The following is a 26,501-nucleotide window of genomic DNA, read 5'->3' on the forward strand; positions in this document are numbered from 1 at the left end:
CATCTTGTCTTGCTGGTGCTTGGTCCATGCTTTTCCACAAGGAGGTCTGGGGGTCCTCCATCCAGGACAGCAGTACGGTGAATCTTTAGCCATGAGTGAGAAGACTGGACGTGGGAACACCTTACCTACCACAGAGCTCACCCGCTTCCCTTCTGTGGACTTCCGCAGGGAGGCCTACATTCCTTCAGTCCTGTGGGGTGTGACCCTGAGTGTCCAGAACTGGACAGGAGCGCCCGAGGGAGGGAGTGGCCTTTTTTAGGGTCCTGATCTGCACACCCAAGAGCATATTTGTCCTCTTTGTAGCTAATGGTCTCGGCCTCTCTTGTCTGGTGACAGAAGCAGTAAGTCTTTGCTCTCTGAGCTGTTCATTTTACCAGCTCGGAGCCAACAGAGGCTCCGAGAGGAGGGAGAGGGAGTGGAAAGTGTCTTTGCTTTCCTTCTGCAGGGGGTGTGCCCTGGGGTTTGCTGGCAGAGGCAGTAACCTGGCCGGAGCTGCTGAGACACCTGTAGACCTGTGGCTGCCGGGACTGCCCTGGTCCCATCAGCGCTCACTGCCATCCGCCAGCAGAGCCAGTGGTTGGGAGCTTTGGAGAAAGGCTCAGCCGTGCTGTGAGACAGGAGGCTCAGGTAAGCTAATCACTCTGTTTGACTCTTTGGGGCCTGAGCTCTGTTAGTTAAGCTGTGTTTTACTCTGTGAGGGATATTCTGATTCCAACATCTCATTTCTTGAAAAGATAAACAAGGAAGAGTGTCTTTGAAGCAATTATTAGGAACAATGGAGCCCTGTCCCTTCTTGACTCTGTAACTTGAGTTGGTTTTTCTCAGTCTTAAATGCAGTTTTCCGGCTGAAAGCCAAGAGTTCTACCTAGGGCAGGGCAGGCTCACTGCCATCTACCCGGAAAGTTCAGCTGACTAGCGTATGTCAGCTTCATCCAGGGAACCTGATAAAAGTACCATTTGTTTGGCTGTATCTAACTAGCAACGGGGCAGACACTCTTAAAATTCAATCATGCTTGAGACGATGAAGTCGGATTTTATTTATTGGGTTTGCTTGTTCAAGACAGGATCTCATGTAGTCCTGGCTGGCCCCAAGCTCACTATGTAGCCTAGGCTGGCCCCAAATTCACTATGTAGCCCAGGCTGGCTTTGAACTCCTTATCCTCCTGCCTCCTTCCAAGTGCTGGGATCAGAAGTGTGTGCCACTACCATAAGTGACTGAAACAGTTTATTTCCACCGTAGGGTGAATCTATTTTCACCGTAGGGTGAATCTATTGAAACCTTGTCCAGTATAAACCAGTATAAACCTGAGTTATCTCCCAGTTGAACTGCCTCAGTGACCTTCAGAAAAACAACCAACCTTTACAATTGGTTTTCCTCGTTCCTCAAGTAAACATAAAATGACGTGCCACGCTTTACCCCACAGATCTTAAAAATTCATGATTTTTATTTTCCATAAAAATCTCACTTATAGCTCAGCATGGTGTCACAAACCTGTAATCCTAGCCCCTGAGAGTCAGTGGCAGAAGGTTCAGAAGTTCAAGATCTTTCGTAGCTTTACAGAGAGTGTGAAGCCAGCCTGAACCACCTATCCGAATTATAGGAAGGATCCACTTACATGCATATGACACCTCGTGTCCTCACTCAGGGCAGCGACAAAAAGGTAGATTTGCTCTGAAGGAAGAACACACCCTAGGTGCAGGGCTGGCTGCATGGCTCAGCAGATAAACGAGGCGGCTCTCTCAGAGGTGGCTCAGATGTGTGGTGTGAGCTGGATTTCTGCAGATCAAATAAAGGTAGGAGAAAACCAACGTTACAAAGTTGACCTCTGACCTCCACACATTCGCATGGCACTCACATGCACGCATGCGCACGCACAAAAACAACAACAACAATAATAACAATAATAATGAACAGAAAGTCAGGTGGGAGGGGATGTGGAGAAGTGGCAGCCTTGGCTTTTTTCATGGTTCTCTCTCTCTCTCTCTCACACACACACACACACATACACACACACACACAGACACACACACAGACACTCACATGCTAGAGATTATAAAAGAGAAAATAGCAAAAATGCAAAAGGGTATATTCTACAATCAGTCATGATACTAACACAAGTCTTTTCTAATTTTTTCTAATTAATAAGAAACCATTAATTATTAAAAACCATTCACCCAACCAGCAATGAAATTAAAATCCATCTCTCTGATAAGAATGGCTGGGCAAGTAATAAAGACTTGAGTAAGTTGCTTGGCTCTTCTTGTAAGAATCTGGAGGCTTGTTTTATAATAGAGTACGGATGTGGATAAAAATGGAAGATGGGAAGATGTGTGCTGAGCCTGTCGATTTTAGTTATGAATGCTCAAGTTGCTCACAAGTTGATGTGGCATTTTGCTGGCAGCCACACATGTCTTACTTCTTCCAAAAGTCAATAGATGTCCTAACAGTGTCAACATCATCATTCTAGAACTTTTTTTCTTGCTAGGTTGAGGAATGGTGTGGGGTGGGGGTGAGGGGGTATGGGTGTGTATGTTGTAATCTGTTTTCTGCTGCCCTTTCTACCTCTGTTCAAAGACTGAAAATTACACCCCCAGACAAGAGAAATAAATGCACACATTCATTTAAACCAGGACATGAGCAAATGGTTTTTATTTACTTACTTATTTATTGTTTATTTTTGACACAGGGTCTGTCCATGCAGCCCAAGCTAGTCTTAAACTCAATATCCTCCTTGCCTCTGCCTCCTGAATGTTGAAATTATAGGTGGGTGGTACCATGCCTGCCAATGAATGAGTTTAGCCTTTTGGTTCAGAGCAAGAAGAAATAGAATAATCATAAGGGTACAGAATGGGGTCAAGGCAGTGGAAGGTATGTGTGTCACGAGGTAAGGAGTTCAGAAAGTTGAGGGGTGGTACCTGCAGGACAAATGTCACCCAATTCACAGTTCTATTTAGACCAGATCAAGTATATTAGCAACATTCAAAATAGCTCACATAGTTGTCTTCTTAGCTTCCTTTCACAGGGCCTTACCTAAAGATGCAAAGGGAAGACCGTGTCCCAAATGTCTCAGGATTTTGCCTTAACTGTCACACTAGAGAAAGAATCATTACATGATGTCAGGGTCGCCCAGCTCTTTATTGGGTAGATGTATGATCTTTATGGCGGTGAAATTTATCTTGGGACGCGGCAGGTTAGAGTGAAAGGTTCACACTATTGTGACCTCTTGGCCACGCCCAACCTTGCAGAGACTCCGGGGCTAGCACATTCCCCAGTTATACCCTCCCAGGTCAGTCACATAACATGCACGAGGCTCCTGTTCCTTATTTCCTTATTTTATTTTGTGTGCATGTCCAGCCTATGGTCGGTGGTCCTGAGTTCTGTAAGAAGGCGGGGTTAGTAAGTCAGGGGCTTCAAGCTAGTAAGCAGCTCCCTTCCATGGCCTCTGTATCAGTTCCTGCCTCCAGGATCCTGCTCTGTTTGAGTTCCTGTCCTGACTTCCTTCAGTGATGAACAGCAATGCTGAAGTGTAAACCCAGCAAACCCTTTCTGGCTGGGCAGTGGTGGTGCATGCTTTTTATTCCGGCACTCCAGAGGCAGAGGCAGGCGGATCTCTGTAAGTTTGAGACCAGCCTGGTCTACAAAGGATAGTTCCTAACAGGCTCCAAAGCTACAGAGAAACCCTGTCTTGAAAAAAACAAACCAACCCTTGCTTTTTGGTCATGGTGTTTTGTTGCAGCAAGAGAAACTCTAAGACAAGCTGCATCTATCAACATTCAAAGCAGTGAACCTTCTGGAACAGTGCCTTCACCCTAACTTGGAAAAGTCCTGGCTGGCCTGGGATTTGTATATGTGAGAAGATGCATTATAGGAGCCCTTAGGGAAGGTCCTGAGGTTGCTCTTGGTTCTGCACACAGCATGGAGCCTAAAAGGCTTTTGGGTGTAGCTGCAGACTGTTAGCATCTTCAGGCTCGCTGGAGCACCCAGCAATGGTTATTTCTGCAATGACCACTTGGAGGACCTGGCTGAAAAACTTGCTTTTTCTCTAAAGAATGTCATGACACATACGCTCTATATTCGTACCACACAAGAGGTAGGGTAGGAGGTCAGAGGTCACCTTCATTTTACTCTTATTTTAAATAGATCTTTCTAACTGGGTTGTGTTGACATAGTGGCACACACCAGCCCTCCCAGCAGAGACAGGGGGTTGTGAATTAGAGACCTCGATTCAAAGTAAAGAAAGTAAATATCTCAGTTAGGAGGAATTTGCAACAGCTTGCCTCTATTCACAGGCAAAGACCCTGTACAACACTCTCTCTAGCTCCTTCCCAGAAGGTCCAGCTTTCTTTGTCCTTGTGAACCAGAATCTCTTCCTACTCAAGGCGCTCAGATCACTCACAGTTCCTAGGATGATTACCGAGAAACATGTATGCTTCCTTTTCCCAAACAAGGGAACTTGTTTGTAAGGTATGCAGATAGGGATCACATTGCAGTTCTGAATTATTAAAATCATGCTCCAATAAATAAAATCTGACTGACTCATTGACTGAAAAAGATGATTTAAGGAAATAGTGACACAGAATTTGAGGAAATAGTGATGCAGTGAAGTAGAATTCAGGTCTATCCTCTTTATGTTCCATGAATCAAAATAATTCTTTTTTTGGTAGCAAGGCTACCAAAAAAATTCAGTATATATGAAAGCATTTTATAAATTAGAGCTTGGTGCATGTGTGTGTGTGTGTGTGTGTGTGTGTGTGTGTGTGTGTGTGTGAATGTGTCCATGCATGTGTGTTTGTGTTTGTGTGTGGATTACAGGTGTGCATATATATGCCTTAACACAGGTGTGAGGGTTGAGGACAACCTCAGTTGCTGGTCCTTCCCCTCGGTTCCGTTTGAGACAGGGCCCCTTGTTTTCTGCTAGCTGTGCTTTCCTGAATTCCATTCTGCAGAGTTTTCTTTAAAGCAAAGTGTTGGAAGAGGTCTTTTGTTGGTTCCTGGCTGCTTAGCCCTGAAATAATCACACAGAAACTATATTATTTAAATCACTGCTTGGCCCATTAGCTCTAGCTTCTTACTGGCTAACTCTTTTTTTTTTTTTTTTGGTTTTTCGAGACAGGGTTTCTCTGTGGTTTTGGAGCCTGTCCTGGAACTAGCTCTTGTAGACCAGGCTGGTCTCGAACTCACAGAGATCCGCCTGCCTCTGCCTCCCAAGTGCTGGGATTAAAGGCGTGCACCACCACCGCCCGGCTCTGGTTAACTCTTATATCTTAATTGAACTCATTTCTAGTAATCTGTGTATCATCACTAGGCAGTGGCTTACCAGGTAAAGTTCCAGAGTCTGTGTCTGGTGGAGCTACATGGCTTCTTTCCTACCCTGCCTCCTTTCTCCCAGCATTCAGTTTAGTTTTCCCCACCTACCTCTATTCCCTGCACATGCCCAAGACAGTTTTTTTATTCACCAATGATATTCACAGCATACAGAGGGGAATACTATATCAGCAAAGCGATATGGAGGAGGCTCAGATCTCCAGGTTTTACCTACGATAGCCACCAATGTCACATGATGGAAATGAGACCCAGGTCTGATGTATGGATTCCAGCAAGGCTGAGACTTGCGTGGAAGAACAAACTTGGTTACATGATTATTAATCTCCCTGTATGTGCTCGGGGAAACTCACACTGTACAAGTCACTAGAGGAAAGTCTGCGGGCACAAGTGGCTGACAGAGCTCCAAGCTAGCTACCGGGCTTGCAGACAGATCTTTTACAACATAACTGAACTGGATGTGTTTTCCCTGGGACATAAACCCTAGTAGGAGTCCAGATGAAACTCTGGGTGGTGAGCTAGGAACAATGAAGCATCCTCGATGATGCTCTTGTAAGACAAAGCTCAGACAGGTGGCTAGCAAAGCCACCCTTGCTGGGAAGGGACAGCTGGTGTATTGAGTGAAATCGCCAGCAACAGGAGAAATGCTTTCTAGCTGAAGTCTAATGCAGGACAAAGGACATGCAGGCTGCTATAAAACCAGCTTTGTACCAGCTCAGTTAGGAACAGAAAGGACTCAGCCTTAGTAGACCCGCACGCTAGCCTCCGAAGATGCAGCTGTTCAGTGCAACACAGGAAAGCATAATCAGGTGTTTTCAAAAGTGGGTTTCACCATAGCTTCTGGGGGTTTTATTTTTTCTCTGTCTCCCTGCCCTGTGTATGTTGCATGTATGTTTATATGGGTTTTGTGGGTGCACATGCCCTGTGCACTTGTATGGAGCCCAAAAATTGACTTCTAATGTTTTCCTCTATTGATTTGCATCTTAAGACTTTTTTTAAAAGTAGGTCTCTCACTACTAGAGCTCAGTGATTGGCTAGATTGACCAGGGAACTCCAGAGATCCTCTTGTCTCTGCCCATCGTTCAGCGGTTATGGACACCGTAGCCTTGCCTGAATTTTAATATAATTTTAATAGACCAAACTCAGGTCTCCACACTAACACAGCAAGCACTTCACCCACTGAGACATCTTCTCAGCCTCCCAGTGTCTCTCTTAATGCATGTAGCTCTAACCACGGCAGTCCACACTCTTATGCAGCTATTAGCCAATGCATTTCACCATGCAGTCTTCTTTATGCAGTGGTTGACAATAAATCAATTCGTCTGATTGGCAGAATGTCCATGAAGAAGAGGTGACTGAGCTAAATAATTCTTTGGCCCCTTTAAGACTAAGAATTAATAAAAATTCCATCTCTGTTCCTAACAAAGACCTTAGCTCTCAGTTCATCTCAAAGATGCTCAGAGCTGAAGGATCAGTGTGAGGAGAAAACCAGCTCATTGAACGTCGTCAAGACTTTCAGGCTTGTGTTTGGTGATGGGCATGAATGAACGGAAGAACAATTGGACGAGCGCTCTGGAGGGGAAATAAACAGAACACACAGATGCTGAGTCTGAGCGCCTGTGAGGGGACCCGGTGCTATCCCTCACAGGAGAGGTGGGCACTGACTCCAGAGAGAGCTCACGGCATTTCACAAAACCTTATATTTAAGCAGCACACCCCGGACTGGACTGGCTCATCCAGGCCTCTTATCCCACATTATGCACACAGTTACATGAGAGTAGAAAGCATCCCTTTAAAATTTTACTCTGAGGGCCTGCAGGTTTGCGGGGCTGAGGGTTGGAGATGCAGCTCAGCTGGTAGGGTGAGGTCCGGGGTTCAGTCCTGAGCCCTGGTTTAAATGGGTAGGAGGCTGCATGTCTGCAATCACAGCAGGTGGGTAGTAGAGGCAGGATTTCAAGGCTTGGTTGCATAGTGAACGGGAGAGACTAGCCTAGGCTACAGGAGATCCTGTCTCAAAACAGCAGCTACAGATAAACAAACAAAATTCTTTATTGTCATGTCTATACATAAATGGAAACCCACTAAAATTGTAAATAATTTTAATTTTTTTTCTACGAGAAAATTTAGCTCTTAAATTTGATCTGCTCTCCAAAGATTTTTTTGCCTTCTTCGTGCACCCTGCCCCCACACTATCCTCTCTACAAACCTATCTGAAAGGCAAACAGCTCTGGGGGTTCCTATGCAAACACAAAAGTGTTACCCCAAACCCATAGAATGAGAAGCGAAACAAGACTGAGTTTGTTCACATCTCTGCCTAACTCTGGTTTGGCCATGATTCTTTGTTGGTGCTGTTGCTTTCAAGACAGGGTTTCTATGTCCTTTGGAACTGTCCTGGAACTAGCTCTTGTAGACCAGGCTGGCCTCAAACTCACAGAGATCCGCCTGCCTCTGCCTCCTGAGTGCTCGGGTTAAAGGCGTGTGCCACCACCGCCTGGTGAGTCCTCTGTGGAGCCCTGTTCCGTCATCCCCGTGTGTGCACATGTGCATGTGTGTGTGTGTGTGTGATTTTATGGCAGAGAGGAGAGAGGTCATTCTATAGGGAATGCTTCTATTTATAGAAGAAAAGGCATCATTCCTTAAACACTGACGGCAGAAAAGCACAGATCCCGGTGGTGCCTAAGATGAGATTGCTGCTTGAAATGCTGGAGACCGTCAGTCTATCTATGCGAGCAGTTCCAGGTCTCCATCATGTGGATAAGGAGGCTGCTGTTGACGTAAACAAAGGGCACTCAGTGTCCACAAACACACACTGAAAGAATGTGGAGACAATGTGCCGCCGTCCGCAGAGGCACAGCAGCAAGTTTGAATGTTTGTGGTTACATAAAGGACAGGGATTATCAGGAATGAATTCACTTGAATGAATTCAAGGAAGTGTGTGTGGAGGGGGGAGACCTCCCCCACCACGGTTAAGTTTTTCCACAGATGGTAATGCCAACACAGCTGTCAGCCCGGCATTAGCCACCCCCAGAGTGAAATGTGGTGTAAATACCCATGCTCTGGTGACAAGGACAACCCACCTGTGGATTACACAAAGATTCTGGGCTCGCTCGCTCGCTCGCTCGCTCTGGCTTGGAAGGAAATGGATTAAAATGCCATGAGGTTTGTGTCTAAGAATGTAAAGTTAGGCAGGATGTATATGGTTACTACCCATATGCATCACACACACACACACACACACACACACACACACACACTCACACACATACACACACTCACACACACACACACTCACACACACACACACACACACACTCACACACACTCACACACATACACACACTCACACACACACACACTCACACACATACACACACTCACACATACACACACTCACACACATACATATCACACATCACACACACACACACACACACACACACTCTTTACTTTCTTTAGGCTGAGGGTCCTCCTTTGAGTGAGGTCATTTAGCTCCTGGAAGAAATGCGCTCTGGTTGTTACCTGAAGACCTACAGGCCATAATGTCTGTGGTGTGGGTCTTCACACCGATGGTATCACTTGGATCAAGTTCATTTGACTCAGAATTAAAGTGCAGCAAGGAGCTGCACAAACAGCAATAAGGTGGACATAGTAAAGTACTGCTGACCTGCGTGGGTGACAGTGGACAGTGGTCACTGTTTGGGCCACTTTACATACAGTAACTCATTAGACTCTCCCAGGAACTTGGGAATTAGACCCTGATTCCCTTATCTTTCTCTTCGGTTTTCAAGACAGGGTTTCTCTGTATAGCCTTGGTTGTCCTGAAACTCACTTTGTAGACCAGGCTGGCCTCGAACCCACAGAAATCTGCCTACCTCTGCCTCCTGAGTGCTGGGATTAAAGGTGTGTGCTACCACCACCTGGCTTGACTCCCTTATCTTAAAGGTAAATAAACAAAGACATAGAAAGCCTAGAGCATAGACATCCAGTTGTGAACGTCAACACTGGAGGGAAGGCAGGCTAGCTCTAGAGCCTGTCTCTATCTGTGTACCTTAAGATGCCATTTCTCTCCCTTTGACTTGTCCAATACAGGATGCCCAGTTAAATTTGAGTGTCAGATAAATTCATCTTATCTGACAATGGAGAATATTCCAAGTACCACACAGAGCAAAATTATGCTAAAATGTTATTCATTACTTCTTTGAAGTTCAGATATAACTACCTTCGGGTTTCTTGCTTTTATGTAATGAATTGTCCAACCCTGCAACACAGGAAACTCTACACACTAAGGAACCAGAGAGGAAAACAATTAGTTCAAGCCTTAGCGCAGTGGTGGTTGATTTTGATGTGAACCTGTCTATGAGGGACTTTCTGAATGAGGCTAAATGAGGTGGGAAGATCCTTAAATGTGGTGACCCTACTCCAGAGACTGGCATCTGAGACTGGATAAAACAGAGACTTGGGGCTCCCCACCAGCATGAGCTCTCTCTGCCTCCTGTCATTGCAATGTGATCAGAAAACTCAGCCCCTGCTACCATGCTCTCCTGGCTTAGCGGACAGTACCTTCAAGTCATGAGCCAAAATGAGTCACCCCTTCTGCCAGTTTTTGCCTGATGTTTTGTCATAGTATGACATTGACATACTATAGGAGGCACCAAAACCTGGACCAGGTGGCCTATGGTAGAACCAGTTTAAGTATTTAGATCTTTTACCTAGCCTAGAAATCGTCCGGAAGTACATCCACCTGGATACAAGCATTGCTAAATACCTTTAGTAGTATCCATAGCTAGGCTGAACTTGTTCAAGGTTTGACAGGCTTTAGGGAAAATATGTACGTCTCTGTTTTCTAAAGAGTGCCAAAATGTTCTCTTCTAGTCTCAATCCTTCCCATTTCTCCTCTGCTGCTTCTTTATTTTCTCTCCCTTCTTTTTTAGAGGCATTTTTAAAAAATGATTTATTTATTTGTTTTTGTTTTATATGCATTGGAGTTTTGCCTCCAAGTGAGGGTGTCAGATCCTGGAACTGGAGTTACAGACAGTTGTAAGCTGCCATGTGGGTGCTGGGACTTGAACCTGGGTCCTCTGGAAGAACAAGCAGTGCTCTTAGCCACGGAGCCATCTCTTCAGCTCTTCCCTTCTTTCTTTATGGTGTATCTATTCATGATCAGCCTACAGATCAATGCAAACCTCGACTTTACATCACTGATTACCATTTCTGGAAAAGTCCCAAGAGGCGGTCCAGAGGAAGGGGCAGGGGAATAATGAGGTGGAGAGGAGGCTTCCTTAGGATGACCGGAGCTGTCACTCAGGCCGTCTGAGCTGGGTTTGCAGCCTGAGGCTGCACACGGGAGAAAATGTTCTTAGCAGGAGAGAACAGAGAGTTGTGGGAAGCACATGACACCCAGGCCTTTCATTTTGGAACAGTCCTTGTCACACTGAGAGGGGACAGGTAGGACACATATGCAGAGACCTTTATCCTATCTGTCAGCTCCAGGGTTCCAAACCACAAGCAAAAGAATACCTGGCAATTCAAATTAGAAGAGTCTTCCTGAAAATGGAGAAAAAGAGGAAGCAGTTAGCTTCACCTCCCTTTGCTATGTGAATACTACATCGAAGAATTAGCTTAGTTAGTTACGCTTGACAACTTAACAATATAAAACTGAAATAAAATAAAACAAAGGAAAATATCCAAGGTTTGGTTATATCCAGTGGTGTGGACATGCATACCCATAATCTCAGAAATTCAGAAGTAGAGGCAGGAGAATGAGGTGTTCACGCTCACCCATTGCTGCACAGTGAGTTTGCAGCAGGCCTGTGCTACATGGGACCTTGACTCAAAAAACAATGTGCTTATTAGTTTAAATTGTCACCCTAATGTAACTTAGAATCATCTGGGTGGAAAGCCTCACATGAGAAACTGACTGCATTGGGTTGGCCAGTAGGGAGTGTGCTGAGGATTGTCTTGACTGTTAGGTGAGGGGTGAACTCACCATGAATGTAGACTTTCTTTCTCCATGGCTTTGTCAGGGCATTTTATCATAGTAATGGGAGAGAAACTAGGGTACACACGCGCACACGCGCACACATACACACATAATAGAGTCACACAGACACATGCAGAGACACACACAGACGCGTGCAGGTGTGTGCACATGTACACAGACAGACAGACACACACAGAGACAGACAGAGACAGAGAGACAGAGAATATCCAAAGTACAACTCAGGAAAGAATATGGTTACTCTGTGTGTGCATGTACATATATTCATGTATAAAATAAAATACTCATTAATCCAATCATTGTGGCTGATACCGTGTGTCTGCCCTGAATAAATGCAGTCATTTTCTCATCATTATTTCCCAAGCAATACAACATAACATCTGTTTCCATAGCACTGGCATCACACTGTGTTCAGGTGATCCAGAGATGACCCGAGCCTGTGGGAAGATGTGTCTCAGTCATTGTCAGATACTCTACCCTTTAGGATGTTATGATCCTTTAACACAGTTCCTCATGTCGTGGTGACCTCCCAACCATAAAATTATTACTACATAATTGTAACTTTGCTACTGGTGTGAATTGTAGTTTGAAATATCTGATATGTAGGATATCTGCTATGCAACTTTGACCCCCAAAGGTGTCATGACCCATAGGTTAAGAACCATAATTCTTCCAGTCTATATGAGGGATTTATGCAGATGTTGATATGTTCAGTGTCCCTGGACCAGTCCCCAAATTCTGACACAGAAAGACAAGCGTGTATGTATTGTGCTGTGTTACTGCAGGCTGGAAAAACTTTTTTGAAATGTTCTTCTTCACAGACAAATACCCCTTAGCTTAGCTTTGGAGAACAGTGAATGCAGGCAGTAACAGATGCACTTTAGAGCAGATAAGCCAAGACCTAAAAGAATGAGCCATAGGCTTCTACCTGCAGACTTACCCAGCTCAAGATCTAAGAGGAGTCTTTGCCAAGCAGGAGGGTGGGATGTGAGAGGACCATTCCTTCATCCTAGAGGGCAAGTGATACAGATGCTGTATGGGCGCCACGCTCCCTTAGCAGGCCCTAGAAGGCCCTAGAAAACCAGCCATGGGTATGGTAGTCCTCCCCCATCCCTGATGCTTTTCTCTTCAGGTCTGAGAGCAGCATCCGGTGGGGATGACAGTGTGCACATGAAGGTTAAGTTCCTCAAGGAGCAAGGTAAGTGGCGGAGAGAGCCCACTCTGTGCCCATCTGTACGTTTACTCCAAAGGGGGATTATTAATTTTGGAACCATTTTTAAAACGATTTCTTACGGAGCTGTAAAAGAAATACTGATAGGCCAGGGAAATAATCCTTTCTGTTCTGTCACTGCCGTCCAGTTAAGCTTTCCAAAATGATGGAAGTATTCTGTAGCATGCTACTTAACATGGTAGTGCTAGTCACTTGTGAACCTTAGACTATACTTGGTTGCTGGAGATGCATCTCAGTTGAAGCCATGCTTGTGTAGCACGTGTAAGGCACTGGGTTTATCCCCAGGACCACACTCTGACCTGAGCACATGTTTATAGTCTGAGCATTTGGGATGGACGGCTGAGAGAATCAGAAGTTTAGCCTTATCCTTAGCTGGTAGTGAGTTTGAGGACAGCCTGGGCTACATGATATCCTATCTCCAAAACATAAGGACAAGCAGGGCAGTGGTGGTGCTTGCTTTTAATCCTAGTACTCAGGAGGCAGAGGTAGGTGGATCTCTGTGAGTTCAAGACCAGCCTGGTCTACAGAGCAAGTTTCAAGACAGGCTCCAAAACTACAGAGAAATTTTGTCTCAAAAAAACGAAAACAAAACAAAAATACAAGGACCGTGCCTGTATTAGTTATTTTTTATGTTGCTGTGATAAAGAACCATGACCAAAGGCAATGAAAAGAAGACAGAGTGTATGCTACTTTATTGTCCGGAGGGAAAATCTATAGTGGTGAGGGAGACATGGCAGCAGGCAGTGGGAACAGGACGTTGAGAGAGCATATATTCAACCACAAACACAAAGCACTGTTTTGTGGAAGCATGAGCCTATAAACTCCCAAACCTGACCCCATGGTGTGCTTTCTCCAGCCAGCCTTTACCTCCTAAAGCCTCCCCAAACAGAACCACCCACTGCAGAACAAGTGTTCAAACACCAGAGCCTATGAGGGCCAGTTTTCTTTGAAATCATCACTGTGTTTGTGTGTTGAATTCTGTCCAAATTATTTAATATAAATAGAAACTTAAGAACAATTTGTTACTAACTCCATCAGTTATCCAGAAGGGAGCTTGCTAAACTGGCTGGTTATTACTTTTAAGTTTAAGCACTTCATGAATGTCCATCCCTCGCCTGGCGCGGCTTAGGCCTCCGGCCCGAATAAACACTCCAAATCTATCTCTAACATTTGTGCTTTGTAAGGCCCTTGGATATTTTAAGGAGACAAGGAAAATCCCTGTAAAACTTGAGGGGCTGATGCTGGATGTACCATTTACAGCCTTGACTCACAATCTTTGCTTTAGTGCACAGCCTCCTAAGAGACCAGACGCGGGGTGTCTATGTTCGGTTTAGAGCGGGGAGAAGGCGCTACTGGAAATGAGAGTTGGATTGCTGTGGCTCATTGCTCTTTTCCCGGTGAATGAGGGCACCAAAGGCTTCCTGCAGGTGAGTCAGTACATGTCTTGCTTCTCTTGGCAGCCATATCTCCTCTCCACCTTCCTGCTACCTCAGAATCTGTCATTCTCCAGGCAACTGAGCTACAGAGGCTGGTGTACTTCGCATCAGAAGTCCCACGTTCTTGTCTCAGTATTTACCAGCATTTACTTTGAAGTCTTTAGTCAGTTAATCTTTGAAGTGCAGGTGCCTGGATTGCAGGCGAGGCTTCTCCAGTGGAAATTTAATCATCTTGGAGATCTTGTCTAACTCAGCACATTCTCTGCCTTGGTCTCTTGGGAACAGAAAACCACGCAGGTAGACACTAATAGCCCGTGGGCCTGCTCTTTCTTTTCCACCCCCCCCCCATTCTTTTGTCATAGTTGCTTAGTAAAGGGTCTCATACCACTCAGGTTGGTCTCAAACTCACTATGTAACTAAAGCTGACTTTGAACTACTAATCTTCCTGCCTCTGCCTCCTGCATTCGAGGATTAGAGATGTGTTCCATCATCCTTCTCTTGCCCTATGCTTTTTGAGATAGGCAGTTCTGGTTGGCATGAAACACTCTGTGTAGACCAGATTAACCACAAATTTGCAATGATCTTCCTTCCTCTGTCTCTCAAGTGCCAGGGTACTTACTTTTCTTGCCTTTTTTCCGATTTGTATGTATTTGCTGCAAATTTGAGAATTTGCATGGTTACATGTGTGGGCACACATGTGTGAGAGTGTGTACACGCATGTGCGAGAGTGTGTACACGTGTGTGCGAGAGTTGTACACGCATGTGCGAGAGTGTGTGCACGCGTGTGCGAGAGTGTGTACACACACATGAAAGCCTGAGGTTGATCTTAGAAATTCCTCCCAATAATTTTTCCACTTTATTTACTGAGGAAAAATCTCTCAGGCCCAGAGGTCAGGGACATGATGACTCTTGGTAGCTAACTTGTCCTGTGTGTCTGTCTTCCAGGGCTGGAACTGGGCTATTTTGCCTACTTAGCACTTACATATAGATAGGTTCTAAAGACCCAAACTCTAGTTGGTCCTTACCCTGGTTCAGCAAGTGCTTTGACAACTGAGCCATCACTCCAGCTATGGGCTACTCACTTTCTTGATGATTTCATCTAGGATCGTGGCTTGAATGTTTTCAACTCACTGACGATTCCCAAGTGTATATTTTCATCCGGATGCTTCATGAACTCTTCACTCATGTGGACACCATTCATGTGGACACTAGGGTTCCTCAGCTTCACATGCCCCAAACTGAAGCCTGATTTTTCTTACCAAACCCACTCTTATTTTCTGGTGACACCACTCTCTTCCTGTCTGGGTGAGAACGGTGCTGTGCTTGAGTCTTGTAATGCTGCATATATGTAAACCGGGTTTAAAATTTACTTTAAAATCTGTCTAGACGTCAGACTCTTCTAACTTCTTCCACTGCTGCGGTCTCCACTGAGAGCTTTATAATCTCAGTTCTGTAGCCCCTTGGTAACACCAGAAATGCTTCTGTCGTTTCTGTGCTTGGCCATTCTTAACAACGCACTGGGATTAAGGCTTCTGTAAAGCAAATCAGAGTGACTCTTTCTCGTGTGTGTTCAAACTCTTCATGGCTCACTCAGGGAAAAACTAAAACCAGGGCTGCAGAGCTGACTTGGAAGAGTTCTTGTTCTGCAAGCATGAAGACCCAAGTTTGAGACCCCAGAAAGCACTTAAGAAAACCTGAGCATGGTTGTAAGCCCAATCCAGGAGAGTGGAGACGGCAGTCACTGAGCCAGGCATTCTACCTAAAACAACGGCCAGATTCACTGAGAACCTGTCTCCAAGGAATAAACTAAAGCATGTCAGAGGAAGACTTTCAATAGCTTCTCCTGGTCTTCTTGTGTGCACATGGGTGTACTCACTAATATGCCCATGTACATGCAACACACAAACACACACCCAACAACAACACTTTTCTTTCCACAAAGCATTAAAATCTTTCTCTGGTCTGATAGACGAACACACCTTGCCTCTGTCTACATGACCTGCCTCTGTGGACTCTGGGCCCCGCCTCTTGCTCATCTCCCTTCACCCACTTCTTCATGCTCTCTGGTCCCTCACTTACTGTCACAGTTGGGCACATTCATAGCACTGACCACACTAATGCTGTTCCTGCCTCTTTGCAAGACCATCACTTTCTCTTCCCCCGAACACCATCACTTCCTCCAGGTCTTTGCTCAAAACAGCCTTGGTAAGGCCTTTCTCGGCCATCTGTCACCACGCTCGGCTTGGATAGTAGATCATCATTTTGGCTCACCTAGGAAACTCAACAGACCTTATGACGTGCAGATCACAAAGCTTCACTATAGCCATCTTCCTTCCTTTTGTAGCAGAAAAACCATGACAACCAAACCAAAGGAGATGTCGGTGTGGTTGAGAAAAGGCATCCAGGTAAGATCCTGCTAGACGTCTTGGTACTTTGGGTCCTGGAAAACAGGGTTCTGACCTCAGCAATTACCAGGGGATCTTAGGCACATTATGAAATAATCTGTAAAGGGAGAATAATAATAATTCTTAAGAGCAAAGACTAAATAATGACACAGTGTATTACTTGGTATAATTTTGTTGTGGCCAAATGTCTTACCAAAGCACTGCAATGAAGAACCGACTTATTTGGGCTCATGATTTAAGAGGCCATGCAGTCCATTCTGCTAGGAAGGAACGGCAGCTGGACCCTGAGGCAGCTGGTCACACTGTGCCCACATTCAGGAAGCTTAGGGAATGACGCTGGTGTTGAGTGTGCTTTCCCTCCTTTTCCTTCTATTCAGCTCACAAAATGGTGCTGTATACATGCGGCGTGGGCCTTCCCTTCTCAGTTAAACCTCTCTGGAAACTCCTTCATACCTCTCAGAGGTGTGTCTCCTAGGTGGCCACAGATCCAGGCAAGCTGACAAGGAAGATGGGCATCTTGCACCACACCAGACAGGAGCCTGTCCTTTGTTCCTTTTCTCTTCCGCCTCCCTCCTATAATGTAACTAATGGGCAGAGCTCTCAGCTTGGGGATGAGTCCTGGTGTGGACGTTAACATGTATGCCTGATGTCTGAGCACTGAACGTACTTCCTTATGAAAACATTATCCCCTCAGATGGTTGTAAGTTCCAGAGCAGTGCACAAAAGGCTTCTGGCATGCAATGCATTTAAATACACATACATGGCAAGCAATCATGTGCTAGGCATAGCATGAAAATGTCCCCCATGCAAGGCTACAGTTCTTCAGGAAAATGAAGCAAAATTTTTAACACGGAATGCCATGAACAAGATCTCCCCAACGGTAACAATGACAATAAAAATACAGTAAGCATTTATTCACTGAACTGTCACTATGCCAGGCTGTGTTTAGTTCTATTAGATCATGGCCATCTTTATTTAAAAATGGTAAAACTAGGGTTTGGGCTAAGGGCTGTAAAACAAGATTTAACCCAACCTATCTGGTTTCAGTATCACTAACTCCTGAAAAAGTGAGCAGGTTCACATTTACCCTGTTCCTCATCAATTGGGGGTACTCCCAAGACCTGTGGGAATAGTAGACAATATTTGATTCCAATCAGCCTGGCTGCAAAGTTAGCGCATGCAAAGGCCCAAGGTAAGATTGGTCTTGGCGTAGGAAAGCCGAGGACCCCAGGGTTCCAAGTACCGAAGGCTCGTCTTTGGGGAAAAAAAGTCAAGTTATTAAATAAGCATCTGGAGGTAACAACTGTGCACAGACACAAGCCAGGGTCTAGTTGTGTTTTGTTTTTGCATTTCAAGCAAATCCCTAAACCCCCACTCATTAATGGAACATTTTAAAAAATGAGTTCTTTGGAAAGGGTGACGTTGGGGGTTTTATGTTGGAGATATTTCCAGGAAACCAAAGAAGGGTGAGTAGGATATTCCAGTCTGTTTCCCTTGAGTCTGGGGCAGGAAAGAGACCTTGGGAACTATTGACCTAGCTGAAGTGGGAGGAGAGATCCCTGTGAGGCATGTATGAGGCATGTCCGCTTGCTCACGTTAAGGCAATGTCTGGATGTGTGGAATATAGTGACAAGCATCGGGGACAGTCCAGGAGCTCTAAGCAGTACGTGATGACTGCTAAGACATCTTCCCCCCACACGGGTGCCTTCTGATAATTCCTCTCTCTGCAGCCCAGGAGTACGAGATCCTGCTTCAGATGACATACAGGGATCCTGGGGAGAAGAGAGAATTGAAAAGATTTCTGAAGCATTTGAAATCTCCATCACAGTGCTTACACGGGTCCAGCAAGATCGTCAGAGTGAAGGCCACCACATGTAAATTAGCTTCTGAGAGATGGGGAGTATAACTGGGGAGAGGGGCGGGTCAGTCAGGGTAGGTAGGCTGTGCTTTGAAAAACGGCCATTCCATATAAACGCTGTGGTATCAAGAACCATTGTTTCTTCTTAATGGGATATGTCCATTGCATGTTGGCAAGGGGGCTGTGTCTGTGGTCATCCCTTAGGTACCAGGTGATGAATGAGATCCTACTTCACATGTATTCATTCTGAGCAAGAAAGAAATGAAATCCTGGAGATCCCCACACAGACAACGACATTTTTTAGCTGAGAATGGAAGACACTAACTCTGTTCCTATTTTATTGGCCAGAATTCATTCTATGACTCTATCCAGCCTCACAAGGCTGGGATTTGAAATTCCAGTATGTATCCATAAGATAGCAAGAAGTATTTGATAATGCAAATCACAGAAGTTGTTCCCAGAGAAGTCTAACAACTTGGCTAAAGCTGAGAGTCCCACAGTGCTCAGGTCACCTCTATTGCCATCAGGAGTAAGGAACTGAATAGGGCAGCACATTCCTCAGTCCACTTCAGACCTGTGGGACCAGAGGCTCTGGGGTGAAATGCCCCAGGGGCTTCTGAAGCGAACTAAAGTTTGACAAGCACTCACCACACACTTCCACGTAAGTTTCTCAAGCATATCCTGGACTGTCCCCCGCTTAAATACCCACTCCCCACCCTCACCCTTCAGCTTTTTGTTAAGATGAAAGGACTTTTGATGGGTCTGTCAAGTCTAATACAAAGTAACGATTGCACAGCTTTGATTGGTAGACGCTTTCACCATTACCCCACCTCCAAATCATTCTGCCTTTCTAATATTTTAAAACATTTAAAATTTATCTGTGTATGAGTGTTTTCCCCTCCAAGACAGGGTTTCTCTGTATAGCCCTGATTGTTCTGGAACTTGCTCTGTAGACCAAGCTGGTCTTGAACTCAGAGATTCACCTGCTTCTACCTCCCAGGTGCTGGGATTAGTGGCAGGCAGCACCATGCTCAGCGTGTGTGAGTGTTCTGCCTGCATGTATGTGTGTGTATACATATACACACACATATATGTGTGTGTGTATACTACTGAATGCATGCTTAGTGCCCAAGAAGGCCAGGAGGCTTCAGATCCCTTGGAATTGGAGTTCTGGATGCCTGTGAACCACCACATGGGTGCTAGGAACCAATCCCAGATCCCCTGTAGAGCAAGAGCATTTAAACACTGATTCATGTCTACAGCTCAGCCACGTGGTTTTTAAGTCCTCCCTTGGTGTGCTGATGGGTGGATGGATGGATGGGGACTCAAATGAGGTAGGGATCGAATACCCTTTAGACCCTTTCAATAATAACTCTTACGTTGTGACTATGTTTCTGTCTTTCTCTTCTATCACAGTGGATATCAGGGGATCCATAGCCTTGTTTTGGATGCTAAGACAAGCCATTTGTTTTATCTCTGCTAGGATTTCCCCAGCAACCTCAGAATCTTTGGAGTTGGACATTTCTATGTCTTAAATACATCGCCATCCTCCCAGCTTCTGTGGAGAAATCCTTGGTTCAGATTCCAAGTCCGAGCCAAGGACAGAACAGAAGTTGATATAGAAAGCAGACATAGTGAGACTGTGGTCTATTTGTTTTTCTGTATGTAGACTGCAAAAACCTGAAGGGGTTCCCGGAGTGTGCCTGTGAAGACAGCTATATGTGGTTTCCTCCCTTCTGTCTTGATCCCCAGAACTGCTACCTTCATACAACTGGACCCCTCCCAAGCTGTAATTGCCATCTTAAAGACCTCAGCCAGAGTGTCAACTTCTGTGAGAGAGCAAGTAAGTACTCTGGGCTAAGGTACTCTCTTCCCAGGATGCAGCGGAGACAGTACTGTGGTTCTTTGCCTGGCCGAGGGCAGCTGATGCTGAGGGGCGGTACTGAAGTAGAGGTACCCAGTTAGGTTTGCCTAAACCAGTGAAGGCTTCCTCAGCGCAGCAGATCTGAAGCCACAAGATCATGTTTAGATGTCATTTCAACCTCTATATGCACGCAGCTAGCTCAATGCTGTGATTGCGGGATTCTACTGAGGTTTAGAAAGATGCACTATAATCCAAGTGGGCAATGGCCTAAGTCAGGACATTTCCTTCTCCCTTTTCTCTTCTTTACCAGCATTAACTCTAGATGTGTGAATGCAGGAGGGACACTTGGTGATTATATTGAAAAGCCTGCTCTGGATTGCAACAAATACATTCCAAGTTACACACACACACACACACACACACACACACACACACACCCCGTATATAGTCAAAGGGTAGAGAAACCACTGTTGACTTAAGTTTCTGTTTTATAAAGGAGATGAATCTAACGACATGGATTCCAGACCCTAACAGACTTTAAGAAAATTCTCCCTGAGTGTGGGAGCTCATACCTGTAATCCCAGCACCCAGGAGACAGAGGCAGGAAGCTTGCCCTAAGTTTGAGGTCAGTTTAAGCTACATAGTGGGTTCTCAAGAGTCTAGGCTATAGTTAGATATACGTCTGCAAAGGAGATGTGAAGGAAAAGGAGGTGGAAGAAGGGTGGAAGAGTGGGAAGAGAAGGAGGAGGAGCTTCCTGAAAGACTGCTCTGGTCAGCTTGAAGCTCTGGGCTTTAAGTATGAGGGAGGAGTGGGAAATAGTCCTGCTTAGCTGAGCATGCCTAGTTCCCCTTCCCAGGACCACAGCAAGTCGTCATGTTATGGCATCATGTGTCTATTAAGGATCATGTTCACGTCCAGTTCCAGAGTAAACCCTATTTGTGAATTATCAGGTTAGTGGGGGAGGCTGACTTGTAATATAAGAAAGAAAAGAAGGCATTTTTTTTTCACCAAATGCCAATGAAAGCTCCCATCTTGCAAGAAGGCCCATTTCTGATCCATCTACAAGAGATAGAAAGAAGATTCAGACAGGTGATGTGCTCATGAAGGGTTTCCCATAGTATGGTAGAGACAGGTACAGTCAGATGGAGAAAGCAGTGGTGGAATTCAGAGGTAGAAATATTTTACACGTGGGGACCAGAGAAGTGTTTCCAGAGCAGCTGATGGTTAGACCCTGAATACAGACTGAGCAGGGGTTGTCCACAGAAAGACCAGTTCTGTACGGATGAGCACTAGCCCTGAGCTAGTAAGCCCGGGGCTTGTAGGAGTTAGCAAACAGCTCTAAGCTGTGTTGGGGCTGGGGAGACAGCTCAGTCAGTAAAGTGTTTGGTGTGCAAGCATGAAGACTTGAGTTTGGATCTTTAGCTGAGCACAGTGCATGCATGGAGTCTCAGAACTGGGGAAGTAGAGACTTCAGGATCCCTGGGCTTTCTGGCCAGCTACTTTACCCAAATTAGTGAGCTCCAGGTTCAGTGAGAGACCCTGTCTCAAAAAAATAAGGTAGAGAGAAATTGAGAAAGACACCAGACATCTCATCTCCATGTACACACACAGAGATACACACACACACATACATACATGCACACACACAGATACACACACATACATGCACACACAGATGCACACACACATACATACACAAGTGTTGAGTGACTTGGCCTGATCACTAGCACTTTCCCATGACTGTTAGAAACCAAACAACTGAGCATTCTGGTTTTCTTTCTTTTCTTTATTATTTTAGATGAATATAGTTTATGAAAATTAATAGAAATGCCTACCATGGGTTATGAATTGTACTTTCATAATTTTATGCTACTGATAAAATCAAGCAAGAAATTTATTGTGTCTAAATTTGTTGTATCTATTTTGCCTCTTTCCACTAGAGGTTTGGGGCACTTTTAAAATTAATGGAGCTTTTATCAAAGACCTTTGGAATTCCTCTTCTGCTGTATATGCCTACTACAGAACTGAAATTGAAGAGCAAGTAAGCACTATTTGTTATATAAGGATAATCTTTCTAACCACAAGTTCAGATGCTTTTCAATTCAGGACATGCATTTCATCCATATTTTATATATGTGAATATTTGTATAGTGGGGTTACCTGTGTGGGTGTTGTGTGTACACGTGGGAGACAGAGAAAAAAACAGCCTCAAATATGTGTTCTTTTTTTTACCTCTCTTTATTTCTTTTCCCACCCTTTTATTCCCCTTTTAGACAGGGGTTTCTTTGGCCTGGGGCTCATCAATTCAGCTGGGCTAGCTAGTAAGTCTATGTGATCCACATTTTAAAAAAATGTGGTTTGGTGGCTCAAACTCAGGTCTTCATGCAAAGCAAATGCTTTACTGACTGAGCTTTCACTGTAGCCCCTTAATAATATATTTTTAAAAGATTTATTTAATTTTAAATTTGAGTGTGTGTGTATATATGTGTGCATCTGTGTGACTCTGTGTGTAGATATGTGTGTGAAATGAGTGCGTGTTCCTGCGGAGTTCAGAAGAGGCCGTCAGACTCCCTGAGTTAGACTTATGGGTGCATGTTGGGAACAGAGGATGTCAGGTCCTCTGCATGCTCCTAACTAAGTGCTTAGCCAACTCTCCTGTCCCTTAGCACATATTTAGTTGTTTATACTTGATGAGTTCTTACAGAGCCACTATTTGCTTTGCCCACAGTAGACGTTCCTTGAGCATTTTCCTGAGATGTTATCAGTTATCATGTGTTTGATGTTTCTTATGGATTTGAATACTATATTATGGATTCTAGATTAGCTCATAGTTTTTAACTACACATAATAAATTATCGCTCCCTAAACTCAATTGTTTGACTTTGTTCCATAAAGAAGCACCTCTTAGAAGCTGAAGGGAGTTACTGAACAATGGCACATAAGAACTAGACCAGACAGTGCTCCTCTGTCCAGAACCAGAACACAGATCTGGGTACATTTATCATAATATCTATTTATCCTATTTCCCTTATTCTGTCACCGTCCCTCTCAGTGTGCCTGTGTGGATACCAGGGGTAGATGTCACGTGCCTTCTGGTTAAAGCTATCTACACGTGATCATTGTTATTATTTTGAGACAAGATCCCTCACTGGACTCCTCAGTTGGCTAGACTGGTTGACTGACAAGCCCCAGGATCTCCTGTCTCTACTTCCCAGCCATAGGGTTACTAATGTACGTGGCTCTATACCCCACTTTCACGAGTACTAAAATCCAAACTCAGGTCCTCATGACTGTGGCAATCACTTCACTAATGGCGCCATCTCACCAGCCTCTGATCGGTCGTTCTTTCTTAGCATCCTCAAAAATTAATTGTGTGTGCTCTCAATGGTTATTTTAACTGCTTTTGTTATGACATATAACTTCTTTCTTTGCTCATATGTTGTTGCTTATTTATTATTTGCATTTATATTTTGCTCGATTTCTTTTGATGTGTGAAGATAGATACTGAAACATTGTCTTTCGTTTTCTTTCTAAGCTTAAAGAAGCATACAGAGGAATCCATGGTTTTGAGTCAGTTCAGGTCACGCAATTTCGGTAAGTCGCATCTGGTCTAAGGGCTGCTCTAGAATTTGGCACTGCTCCTGAGAATGCCCAGTGGTATTGATGCTGGTCCTGACAGAATTGTGAAATCAATGCTAGGGAGATAGCTTAGTCTGTAAGTGTATACCTTGCATGCCTGAGGTCTAAATTCTGTTAATTATTAGATTCCCAGTTACTGGGCTCCTCTGCCGCCATGCAATACGCCAAATCAAATTGAATTAGTAAATCCAGATTTAATAAACAGGGCAATGCAAAGCAGAGCACACCCAGGTGACTCTCAGGAAGGCAGGAAAAGAGGACCTGGGAGCTCACATGGCAGATCTACGGGTCGGGTCTTAAATAGCTGGTAGCCATGGTTCCAGGTATCTCCCAGTGAGGGGCCACCGATGGTGGACCTTGTGGAATGGGCCTCCAACCCACTGGAGATTCCAAACAAAGACTGATCCCAGAGCCCACATAATAATGCCTTGCATGGTAGCGTTCACATGCAATCCCAGTGCTGGGGAGGCAGAGATAGGAGAATCCAGGGTTCACATGCAATCCCAGGGCTGGGGAGGTAGAGACAGGGGACTCCAGGGGCTCACTGGATAGCTAGACTCACCTAATTCATGAGATCCAGGCCAGTGAGAGATCCTGTCTCAAAAGAAGTAGACAGCGTTCCTAGTGACTACCTAGGTTTTCCTCTGGTCCCCACACGCAAGTACACACATGCACGCACACGTACACATGTTGTATACTCATGCATAGAAGAACACACACATTAAAAAATTGTAAACACGTGGGCATAAGGTAGAAGCTTGAGAGGAAGGGAGACATCACAGTGTCCCGGTTCAGGAAGGGGTGAGGGGTGGCATGGGGAACGTGGGGGTAGAGAGATGAGCATTTTCCTATGACATAGGACAAGCTGTTGTGTAATCTGGAGTCAAGATGGGAACCTGGGATAAAATATCCTTCTGTGCGGGTATCAAGTATGGACTGTGGTTCAAAACTCAGAAGTCACTGTCTACAGCAAATAAAGGTGTATTTGGTAAATTAGCCTTTTGTTTATGATTCAATGAAGAGTTATTTGGAGCTGAGTATGTGTGCATTGGTCGCCTGCTGGAGGAAGTAGCTTAGTGATCGAAGTGCTTGACTCATTATTTTTATCATGGTTAACTTCAAACCAGTCATGGGAAATTTTCAACAACACCTGCTAATATACATTCTTAGTCTATAAAGTCATTTAGAAAGTCCCACAGGAATAATTTTTTTTAAAAAAAAATCTAACCCAGAGAAGAACCCAGTTTCTCTTTTCTCATATTGAATCTGTATAATGGATCTTTTTATTTCCTTCTTTTTTTTGCCTTTTCTGTCTGTGTACTACTAGATGAAACTGAGATTTAACTCCAGTAATTTTACATTCAAACCCTGAAAACAACAGCCAGGTGTGCTACTGCATGACTACAATCCTAGTGCTTGTGAAGTGGAGGCAGGAGGATTGCCATTACTTTATAACTGACCTAGAGTACAACGTGAGTTCAAGGTTAGCCTGGGTTACACAGGGAGATCCTGCTTCAAGACAAAAACATACAAACAATAGGTAGGAAAGTAGGTGGCAAGCGTACAGGGTGGGCCGTATCCAAGCAGAAGGGTCAAGAGTTTGTCCTTTGAGGCTTCAGAAGTTCTTGCCAAATCCTAATTTCCTCACCTGGCTTCTCTTTGTGTCTCCCTTCCTTTATCTTTAAAATTTGGGTAGCCAGGGTTCCAAAGAGATGGCTCAGCAGTAAAGAATACACACTGGTCTATAGGACTTGAGTTTGGTTCCCAGAGCCCACCTGTTGGTTCCCCAGTTGGTTCACAGCCACCTGTAACTCCACCTCCAGAGGTATCTCAAGGCCTGTTCTGGCCTCCCTGGCACCTACATTCATGTGTGCGCACACCCCCTCATCCACATACACATAATAAGAATAAATAAAATAAGTATCTTTAAAATTTGTATTTTAAACCTAAGTGTTTTAAAAATAATTATCTTTTTTAAAGTCAGAAAATAAAATATTGAAAGAGAGGTAACTGGGCATGGTGGCTCACACCTGTAATCTCAGCACTTTGGAATCCGAAGCAGGAGGATTGCATCAAGTATCGAGCCAGCCTGGGTTCCACAGTGAATTCCAGGCCAGCCTGGCCTAGAGAGGGAGACCTCAAAACACTAAACGAGAGTGAAGGCACCACTGTACTGACCTCAAGGACTAACCACGAGGCTCATTTCATCATCACGTCTGCTCTCGTGTGCCATCGGTGGCTTCAGACACTGTCTGGGCGCCGCGGTTCCCAGCTTTGCCACTTTCTCTTCTCTGAACTCTGAATATCAGTCACCAGCTTGACATTTCTGCTTGCTCTTCCAGTGGGCGTGTCAAACACACGTCCACCCTGCACCCCAGCCCACCCACTCCTGTCCGGCCATCTTCTTACCTGTCCTTCCAGTTTCTGACTCAAACCTTGAGCCATGCTCTGCTCCCAGACACTTCCTGAGATGTAAGGAATGCACCGTGCTGTGTGCAGATCGTCAATGTACATTTCGTCAGGTCTGACCTGTTGCTACAGCCTGTCCCGCCCCGACGGATGGTTTCCAGTACTTCCCACTTCTCCAGTTCCTTTATAGACATGGTTACTGACCCACTCTCCAAGAAAGGTCGTCACTGGGTCTGATTTCTACTTCCCTCGGCTAGTTTAACATGCCCCATAATGTCACATAAGTGAAAGGTCAGGGGTTTTGTTTGTTTTTGTTTTTCAACCTGGCGTCTACCAT

The 26,501-nt window shown here is 44.9% G+C and overlaps 1 protein-coding gene across 4 annotated transcripts in view; it reads left to right on the forward strand.

The window, feature by feature from the left end:
* Window positions 1-26,501, forward strand: part of Adgrf1 (adhesion G protein-coupled receptor F1) — a 53,773-nt gene that overhangs the window by 4,468 nt on the left and 22,804 nt on the right. For 2 of the 4 annotated variants that reach the window (XM_075980667.1, XM_075980668.1), the window contains 8 exons: window positions 446-627; window positions 12,454-12,519; window positions 13,838-13,979; window positions 16,333-16,393; window positions 18,124-18,267; window positions 19,921-20,094; window positions 22,057-22,157; window positions 23,652-23,710. In XM_075980667.1, coding sequence (XP_075836782.1) covers window positions 13,911-13,979; window positions 16,333-16,393; window positions 18,124-18,267; window positions 19,921-20,094; window positions 22,057-22,157; window positions 23,652-23,710 — 608 coding nt within the window. In that variant the 5' untranslated portion in view covers window positions 446-627; window positions 12,454-12,519; window positions 13,838-13,910. Of the gene's footprint in view, window positions 1-445; window positions 628-12,453; window positions 12,520-13,837; window positions 13,980-16,332; window positions 16,394-18,123; window positions 18,268-19,920; window positions 20,095-22,056; window positions 22,158-23,651; window positions 23,711-26,501 lie in introns of those variants that run through there. The other 2 variants (XM_075980669.1, XM_075980670.1) reach the window with 2 other exon arrangements.

This window comes from Microtus pennsylvanicus, chromosome 7 (genome assembly GCF_037038515.1).
Source record: "Microtus pennsylvanicus isolate mMicPen1 chromosome 7, mMicPen1.hap1, whole genome shotgun sequence".
Taxonomy (NCBI): Eukaryota; Metazoa; Chordata; class Mammalia; order Rodentia; family Cricetidae; genus Microtus; species Microtus pennsylvanicus.